Source organism: Curcuma longa, chromosome 8 (assembly GCF_044706935.1).
Source record: "Curcuma longa cultivar G26 ecotype Majalengka, Jawa Barat chromosome 8, ITB_CL_G26_1.1, whole genome shotgun sequence".
NCBI lineage: Eukaryota > Viridiplantae > Streptophyta > Magnoliopsida > Zingiberales > Zingiberaceae > Curcuma > Curcuma longa.
Genome location: NC_133868.1, coordinates 1942774 through 1953151, shown reverse-complemented (window position 1 = coordinate 1953151; position 10378 = coordinate 1942774). Strand labels below are relative to the sequence as shown.

General features: G+C 40.4%; 1 protein-coding gene across 1 annotated transcript; it reads left to right on the top strand.

Annotated features, from left to right (window-relative positions):
* Nucleotides 1–3900: 3900 nt before the first annotated feature.
* Nucleotides 3901–4536, top strand: LOC141833171 (uncharacterized). Its single transcript, XM_074720557.1, has one exon. It carries the CDS (start codon nucleotides 3901–3903, stop codon nucleotides 4534–4536), a length of 636 nt encoding a protein of 211 aa, XP_074576658.1.
* Nucleotides 4537–10378: the final 5842 nt, after the last annotated feature.

The following is a 10378-nucleotide window of genomic DNA, read 5'->3' as shown; positions in this document are numbered from 1 at the left end:
AGTATATACATCTGGAAGAAACTCAACTTGTCTGACGTGGAGACAACTCGGCTAACTATAGATCAGAGAGAAGGGCTTCTCCACCTAAGCATCACAAAGGAATATCACAAGGATTCCATATACCTCCTCGGCAAGAAAGGTGTGTTGTACATGCTATCTCTTCCTCTCCTATTCTCGAGAAAGTACCTCATCGAAAGTCCTTGGAGGAACAGGTTCATTTTTCCACATACCACCAATCTTCTGGTCATAACACTAATGAGTGCAGATAGTTAGCACGAGAGATGGAGCGAGTAATAAAGGAGAAGCAGTAGGGAAAAAGAGTCTCATCTCCTATAGAAGGATACGCTACCTACAAGTATCCTAAGCATGAATTACAGAAAAATCATTCAGAAAGGAATCAAGTGAGTCCTCCTCAAGGCTGAAATGTCAGATCCCCCAAAAGACACTCCCCCGAGGCACCTCGAGATCACGAGACAAACCGAAGAAGAGAACCAGTGCGTACACATCGAACTCAACCAGAGAACCCTCCTCGTCGGGGCATCATCAATATAATCTCAGGAGGATCTACAGATGGAGATTCTAATTGCGCTAGAAAAGCTCATGGAAGAAGAATGGAGAGTTATGGTATCAACACTAGAAGGGGTAAGGCTGAAGGACCTACTATCTACTTTGGACCGCAAGATCTTGAAGGGGTCTCCACACCTCATGTCGATGCTTTGGTTATTCATGCCTAATAAGGTCGTACCTGATCTGCCTAATAAGGTCTCCCAGATAGCTACCGACCTGACACCCGAATTGAAAGCTGAACTGACAACCTGCCTCATCTAGAATCAGGATGTATTTGCCTGGGTGCCGCAGGAAGTCATAGGGATATCTCCTGATATCATGGAACATCGTCTCAATGTCCTCCCTGATGCCTGACCTATCATGCAAAAGAAGAGATATTTTGGACCTGAACAAGATAAAATAATACAGGAGGAGATTGCCAAACTCTTAGAAGCCAGACATATCAGAGAGGTTCAATTCCCCACATGGTTGGCTAATGTTGTATTGATTCCAAAAACAGGTGGAAAGTGGCGTGTCTGCATCAACTTCCGAGATCTCAACAAGGCTTGCCCCAAAGATTGTTATCCTTTATCGCGTATAGATCAATTGGTGGATTCTACCTCAGGACATGAATATATATGCATGCTGGATGCTTATCAAGGATATTATCAAATTTTGTTAGCTCGGGAAAATCAAGAAAAGGTCAGTTTTATTACCTCGGGAGGAACTTTCTGTTATACAGTTATTCCCTTTGGACTGAAGAATGCAATAGCAATATATCAGAGGCTCATGGATAAAGTATTCAAGCATCAGATGGGTCGTAATGTGGAAGTATACGTGAATGACATTTTAATAAAATCAGTCTGAGCTGAAAATTTGATCGGTGACATCAATGAAATGTGCGGCACTCTCTGAAGGTATAATCTCAAACTGAATCCCAATAAATCTTTATTTAGTGTCAAAAGTGGTAGGTTTCTGTGATACATAGTAACTGAAAGGGGTATAGAAGCTAATCTTAAAAAAGTACAAGCCCTGTAAAATATGATCTCAACTTGGAATACCAAAGAAGTACAGAAGTTGGTAGGCCGGATCATTGCATTATCGCGATTCATATCACAATTGGCCACCAAAAGTCTGTCCTTCTTCATAATATTACACAAAGCTGCCAAATTCTCTTGGGACGAGAGAAGTGTAGCAGACCTTCAATGACTTAAAGACCTACTTGGCCACCTTACCAGTTCTAGCAAAGCCGATCTCTGGATAAGCTCTATGGTTATATCTGTTCTCTTCGGAAGGTGCTGTGAGTTCAATTCTGGTCAAGTAAGAAGGGAGCATTTAGAAACCCATCTACTTCTTTAGTCATCTTCTAAAGGATGTTGAGATAAGATATACCACGTTAGATGATGAGCGTAGGTCATATATGGTTTTTTAACATTGTTTAACGCTCATCTATTTGTAATTCATTGCATATGCTCTACTTTATCATACCTTATTCATTTATTATTGTATGTTTCTACTCTTTTGCTCAGAGATCTGCTCTTTGTATATTTTTGATTAACAGGATGCAATTTGAAGCTAAAACGATGCATTATTGACGATGGAGCAAGGAGTGAAGATTGAAGTACATTTTGATGAGATTGAAGCTAAAACTTTGCAGATAAAGTTAAAACGGCCATAACTTTTAGTTCTGATGGAATCACGGGACGTACCACATACTAAATTGAAGAGAACTTCAAGATCTACAACTTTTATTCAGGGTATGCCAAAGGATTCCTTCTCTAAGCCATGCTAAAAGGCATGGGAATACCTCTTTCCACAGAATACTTCCAACTCTGGGCCGTGTCTATTCTACAGAAGGGTACCCACTCTAGGTCGTGCCTAATAGGCACGACCATGCTTATTTTATAGGAGAATGATTTCTCTAGGCCGTGCCTAATATTTCCAAGTTCGTGCCTCACTTTTCCAGGGCCCAAACACGGCCATGCCTTATTTGGACAATTCTGCAGACTAAAAGTAAAATGAACATAACTTTTATATCCGATTGAACCACGAGTCGTGCCCTCTATTGAAATGGAGCCAACTTCAAGATCTACAACTTTAATTTAGGGTGTTTCAACTGGTTCCATCTCTAGGCCATGATAAAAGGCACGGACGTGCCCACTTTTCTAGATGCAGTCCAGGTTGGGGTCATGTCTAGGAGACACGACCGTGCCCATTTCCAAATGAAGACCACATAGGGGCTGTGCCTATGAGGCACGACCGTGCCCCATTTCCAGAGCAGGATCAGCCCAGGGTCGTGCCTATAAGGCACGACAGTGTGACGGAAAAGCGGGGCATGCCTGGACCCTATATATACATCTTTTTTTCAACCTTTTGAGGTATCTTAGGTTACCCTAGGGTCTTGGCTTGGGGACGACACCTCCCTCTCCGGGGGAGGATTCCAAAACGCTTCATCTACGCCAATCCACCCTCTCCAACTCCTCTCCACTGATCCATCCTATGCCGGAGCAAGAAGAACTTCAAAGGGTGTCCGAGCTTCAAGATAAGTCTTTCCCATTCATGTGGATGATGCTTTATTTCTTGCACTCTTATTCTAAACTTCTTGTAAGAATTAGTCCATGTTATTTTTTCCTATTCAATGAAGTATTTACACTTGTTTCTGTATTATGTGCCTTGAATGTGTTTGATGAAATGTTTGTGTGAGCACATATGCATGATTATGAGGGGCAGATTACTGTGTAGGGAGATCTTAGGATCGATAATCGGGGTGCCTTGTGACAGAAGATGAACCTTTAACTGGACTTTCTGAAGTGACCCCTATATAGTGATAAACTTCCATAAGGGATATCTAATGGTTGGTGGTCACTAGGATAAGGTCCTTAACAGGGTACTCGATGACAGAGGGTATAACGTCGAATCATATAACTGGAGTGCCTTGTGACAAAAGGTAAACCTTTAACCGGACTTTTTGGCATCACCTTTACTAGAGGGCCACCACATAGGACTTCAAAGTCAAATTCCAACAAAGTCTGACGATGTCGAGTTGGTATCTTGGTTAGAATCCCTACAAGGTGGTAGACATTGAGAGTAAGGAAACAAACATGAATTAGGGATGTCACCTAGAATTGATGTAAAATTAAAATCCTAGACTTATCCATCTCACCCATAAACTTCAGGCCAGTCTCTCTCTCTCTACCACAAACCACAATCCTCAACTTTTTTGCTTCCTTAAGAGTCTAGATAACTAGCCCTGTGACATCACTATAGCTAATGCATAGTCCCTGTGGTTCGATATCTTTTTATTACTTGACGACAACCGTATATTTACGGTTCCCATCATTGGAGAAGTTGGCTATGGCTTTGTTTTTGACAGTACGCAGGCTGCACCCGTATTTTCTTTCTCATCTGGTGACAGTATTGACTAATAGCACTTTGAGATGGATATTAACTAATCATGAAGCTTCAGAGCGATTGATCAAATGGACTACCAAGCTAGGGGAGTATGATATACAGTATCAGCCGATGACAGTAATCAAAGAACAAGCTTTAGCAGATTTCCTAATTGAAACTTCGGATACCTGTGAACCCGAGACAAGGAAAGTGTTCGTTGATGGATCATCTACCAAGAAGGGAAGTGGAATTGGGATTCTATTATGTTCTTTTAAGGGAGATTCATTGTTGGTAGCAATAAAACTTCATTTTAAGGCTTCTAATAACGAGACCAAATATGAGACATTGCTTGCGGGACTTCAGGCAGCTCGGCATGTCGGGGCAACACGAGTAATAATTTGTACAGACTCTCAACTTACTACTCAGCAGATAGAAGGAAACTTTGAGACCTGTAATGACAAGCTTCAGAGATATGCTGAGGCCTTTAATAGACTAAAGACATCTTTCCAGGATGTTACTATTCAGAAGATACCCCGAGCTGACAATCAGAAGGTAGATGAGATGACTCGCTTGGCTAGTAGTTTGACTAGTTGGGAATAGGAGGAGCCTATAATACATGATCAGCTTATAACTCATATTGATCAGGTCACTGAAACAAATGAAATCGCTGACTGGAGAAATCCCATCATTAACTTCCTTAAGGACGGAATCTTGCCAATCGAGTCCGAACAAGTTAGGGTGGTCAAAAGGCGTGCAGCACGATTCACCTTAATTGGAGACATTTTATATAAGAGGGTCTTCTCTCGACCCCGACTTAAATGCTTGGGACATAATAAGGCTGAGTACGTCATGCAGGAGATACATCAAGGTATTTACGAAAATCATATAGGAGGTAGAACTTTGGCAAGGAAAGTATTATTGGCAGGATATTTTTGGCCTACTCTGCAAAGGGATACAGCTCAGATGACCAGCACTTGTCTCAACTGCTAGAGACATCAGAGCCTTCCTCACCAGCCAACGAAGCTGTTAAAAACCACTACTGTCTTTTGCCCCTTTGATGAATGGGGAATGGATATTGTAGGACCTTTCCCAATAGGACATAATCAGAAAAAGTTTCTACTAGTAGCTATGATTACTTTTCTATGTGGGTCAAAGTTGAACCACTGGCCAGGATTATTGAAGATGTTGTTTTAAATTTTCTGTGAAAGAATATCATCTGTCGATACGGAATTCCTCGCAAGATAGTATTTGATAACGGATGACAATTTCAAGGACGTAAGATACAAGATTGGTGCAAAGAGCTGGGGATTATCCAAGCCTTCACTTTTGTGGCCTACCCTCAAAGCAATCGACAAACAAAAGTAGTTAACAGGGAACTCGTTAAAGGTCTCAAAATAAAGCTGGACCAAGTACAAGGAAATTGGGTTAATGAGTTGCCTGGTATTCTATGGGCTTACAGAACCACTCCTCGAGATAGTACTCATATGATCCCTTTTCACTTGGTTTATGGGGGAGAAGCAGTAATACCGGTAAAGATCGGAGAAGAATCAAGTCGAATCCTTGCTTATGGGGACGACAATAGTGATAAACGACTAACAAAATTAGATCTTATTTCCGAAACTAGAGAACTGGCAATGATTAGATTAGCAGCATATCGACGGAAGATGTGCCAGACTTATAATAAGAAGGTTAAACCTCGCTCTTTTCAGGTCAAAAATTTCGTCTGAAAGAAGATTAAACCGGTGGGTGATGTCGGAAAGCTAGAACCTCAATGGGAAGGACCCTATAAAGTCACTTGACGGCTTAGCAATGGATCTTATTAACTGGAAGACGCCAAGGGAAAAGAGCTCAGCAGACCATGGAATACTACTCATCTTCGACCTTATCGCATATAAACTTATTTTCTTATCACTTTTTGTACAGATACTTTATGGTTATTTAATATAAGTTTTTTCCCCCTTACGAACCGAGCCTCGAGCTCGATGACTTTGCCATTAGATAGGTTAGGGCTACCCAGCTTTCAGCACTTCTCAACCCTCTCAGCCCTATCGCTGATGGCTCCGCCTTATGATAGGCTAGGAATTACTCAGTTCTCTGAACTTCTTGGCCCTCTCAACCCTGTCACTGATGGCTCCGTCTTACGACAGGCCCGGATTACTCAGCTCTCAGAACTTCTTGGCCCTCTCAACCCTGTCGCTGATGGTGATGGCTCCGCCTTACGACAAACCCGAATTACTCAGCTCTCAGAATTTCTTGGCCCTCTCAGCCCTGTCGCTGATGGCTCCACCTTACAACAGGCCCAAATTACTTAACTATCAGAACTTCTCAGCCCTCTCAGCCTTGTCACTGATGGTTCCGCCTTACGACAGGCTAGGAATTATTCAACTCTCAGAACTTCTTGACCCTCTTAGCCTTGTCATTGATGACTCCACCTTACGATAGGCATGGATTACTTAGCTCTCAGAACTTCTCAACCCTCTCAGCTCTGGCATTGATAGCTCTGCCTTACGACAGACCCGGATTACTCAGCTCTCAGAACTTTACGATGTTGGTACAGTCTTGCCCCAAGTATCATTGGATTTTAATGTTTGGCTAAAATGAGTTTAAGTTAGGCAATGTTGGTGATCTAACATGTGTGAATTGAGTTCACAAAAAAGTCCAAGATTGAAGTCTTGGAAAATGGTGAAGCCTCGGAGGTGCGACCTCTTGGCAAATGGTGAAGTCCCGGAGGCGCGGCCTCTTGGCAAATGGCGAAGTCCTGGAGGAGCGGCCTCTTGGCAAAGGGAGACTTAGCATGACGAAGCTGAGGGAAACATCTCAAGCAAGTGCAAGGATGGGCGCGAGGCTTGTAGAAGATATTTGAAGGCTTGAGTCAAGGCTAAGGAATGAAGAAAGAAGCTGAAAGGAGATTTTCAGCTTCACCAGTCGACTGACATTGCCATCAGTCGATTGATGTCTTGATCAGAAACACACAGACACTTTGGTCGAGTGAAAGGCATTGATCAGTCAACTGATTAGTTGACGAGTTGACTGATGACCAGTCGACTGATGGAGCCATTAGTCGACTTATATTCGAACGTTGGGCTGACAGCTGAAGAAATAACTCAATCTACAATAATCGTTGAAGCCCACCAATCGACTGGTCCTTAGGGCTGTCGACTGACATCGCGAAAAATATAAAAAGACAGATTCAAGATTGAAGACAGGATAATTCTCATTTTTCTCTCATCTCTGTACGATCTTCAAGTTTTATCTTTCATACTCTTCCTCCAATCTTCTCTATACATCTGTAAGAGGAAGAGCTTATTTGTAAAGGTTTCTTCGCCTTCAAAAAGTGTTTTGAGAAGGAGAAGTTTCATAGTGGAACGGTCTCTGTGTGTGTGTGGATCCTTGGATTAGTCACCTCGTAAGAGATGGATACCAAGTAAATCGAATGGGTTAGCATTGATCATCTTTCGTCTTGTTTTGTTTTGTGATTCCGCTGACGTTTTTGTAGGCAAGGATGAAAAGTTGCTATTCACCCCCTCTAGCAAACGCATCGGTCCTCACAAGTGATATTAGAGCAGGTTCCTTTCGGACGAACTAACATTCAACCTAAATTTTCAAATGGCGTTTCAAAAGGGATACAACACCGCACGACCCCCCTACTTCGATGGCAATGACTTTGCATATTGGAAAGATAGAATGAAATATTACTTAATGAATGACATTGAAAACTGGTTTAGTATTGTAGATGGCTTCGAAAAATCCAAGAATGCATCTGGAACACCTCTACCTACTAAGGAATGGTCGAAGGATGTATGCAAAAAGGCTCAAGCAAATGCAAAAGCCACAACCACCTTACAATGCAGGCTCTCCAAAGAACAACTAAGCAAGGTTGGACCATTCAAGCTCATCGAACTAAACGAAGGTTCAAGTGAGTCTAGACGAGCCAAGAAGGATCTCTTAGTTGGACAACTCCAAACCTTCAACATGAAGCCCAATGAGATGGTAAGTCAAATACATGGACGATTCAAAGAAATCGTGAACGACCTCCATGTGATAGATGAGAACATTAACAACCGAGACTTGGTAAGGTATGTACTTCAAGCCTTTCCCAGAACCACTTTATGGGCATCGATGGTTGATGCATATAAAGTATCTAGGGATCTTTCAGTTGTTAAATTAGATGAACTGTTTTGCGAATTTGAATTACATGAACAAGCTAACGTATTTGCCAAGGAGAAAGGTATAGCTTTGGTTGCAGAAAAGAAGAAGAAGAGGAAAAGGAGGAGCCTTCATTCGAGTCTGATCGGGAATCTTCAGATAGCGATGAGGAGATGTCGGCAAAGGAGGTCACCCATTACGTCATGAAGATGATGAGAAAGTTAAGGAGATTCACAAGGAGGGATGTAAAGAAGATGTTTACATCGTCACGAGGTAAAATTCAAAGTTCAAGTTATAACCCTAATGTTACATGTTATGAATGTAACAAGAAGGGGCATATCAAGTTAAACTGTCCGGAGATGAAGAAGAAAGAGGAGAAGGAAAGAAAGAAGAAGGAAAAGAAGAAGAAGGAGGTGATGGTAACCCAGGTCACATGGGACACATCAAGTAGCGACTCCTTAGATGATTAAGAGGAGTTGTGCCACATCACTCGACACATGGTGCTAATGGCACGTGAGAGTGACCATGACACCACAAGTGAAGAGGAAGGGTCAAATGGCGATGAATCTTCCTCGAGCGAAGATGAGGTAATAGACTCTGCAAAAGAGAAGTTTCTCTATAAAACTATTACTTATCTTAAAAATGCTTTGGATAAATCAAAGTCTAACGTTAAGACATTGAAGGAGGAACTTAGGATTATTAGAAACAATGCATGTGAATTTAGTGACTCTAATAAAATTAATGAAGAAAATGCTAAGTTGAAGGATGAAATTATTGATTTAAGGAAATGCTTAGAAAAATTTTCAATTGGATCTAAAAATCTTGATATGATCTTAAATAGTCAAAGAGCGGTTTACAATAAGGCCAGAATATGATACAAACCTAAAGTGTTTGCCTATATTTCTCTAGTAGGAAGACAAGGGTCACATAGAAAATAAATCATTAAGGAAAAGGTAAAGCAAACATGGGTCCCTAAGAAATATTTGCAAAATATTAGTGGACCAAGTTTTTGGATACTAAAGAGTGATGTGTTTCATGTTGTATAGGTAAGAGAGAAAAAGGAACTCATGTTTACCAAACCTAATATGCTAAAGAAATTATCAAAAAATTTGATTTGAAAAATGCTAAGGTAACTTCTACTCCTATAGAACCAAATGTAAAAGTAGATAGTGATGTGGAGAGAATTTGGTATGTGCCTTGTAAAATTATGACATTAGTCTTGCATGATCCCATAGCTAGAAGTTACTTATGTACATCTCACAAGATCTTAGGAAGGCTTGCTTGTGTATTTCTTCATATGAATATTATGTGAGATACTAGGATGATACTCATATCTTACTTAAGCTTATGACATCTTGATGAGGTATGAAAAGTATCAATATAACTATCATATATCAACTATGGAGAAAGCAAATGTTCAATTCATGAACATCTTGTCCATTGATCATAGTTGGATATTTTAAATATTTTAAAAATATTTCTATGTTGTACTCACAGTGAATACACTAGCAACATTAAAGGTTTCAAAACATGACTTGAGATTGATACATAAGTGCAAGTTTGTGTCAAACTTTTGAGTTTTAGTCAAACTCATAAAATACTTTGACTTTTCATAAAACCTTATTTTTCCTTGATAGAGAATGTTAAAACAAACTTGCTTGCAAAATTTCATCATTTTTTGAATTTTATAGAATTAATAGAACATTTCTGAAGTTCATTTCAGAATGTTGAATTGAGTTGATACATCGTACCAGTCGATTGATACAGGTACTGTTAGATTTGAGAGGTGTCATAAGGCAATCATCTTACGGTTATACTATTTATTGGATAAATAATAATTTACTATTTGAGTGCACATTCTATATGTGTTTGATTGGATCATAAACTCAAATACTGAATGTCCGCAATACGATTTATAGCGTAAGAAAATTTATGGTTGGATCACAACTACTGGACATCTCTACACGTGTAATTATGAATGTATTAGAATTATCCCTAGTCGAGAAATTGATGAGCACGGACGTCATCGATTCTGTCGAGATTAGCACGTTTTGAACTCCTTGGTTAGCCAAGTAGTTGATCTCACTGTTGTCGATATCAGATGTTGAGAGTTAAACGTGGATGCTGGTTAAAGATAACCAGTTCATTGGAGTGACCTGCTTTGAGACTTTATATGGTTCGATATCGTATGTCAATGAAGATCTCAATACAGCTTAAGTGCAAGTTTTCTTTAACTTGCAGTATTCAAGTCATCTTGGTCATGAAGACTTATACTTTGACATTTTAAGCAAGCATC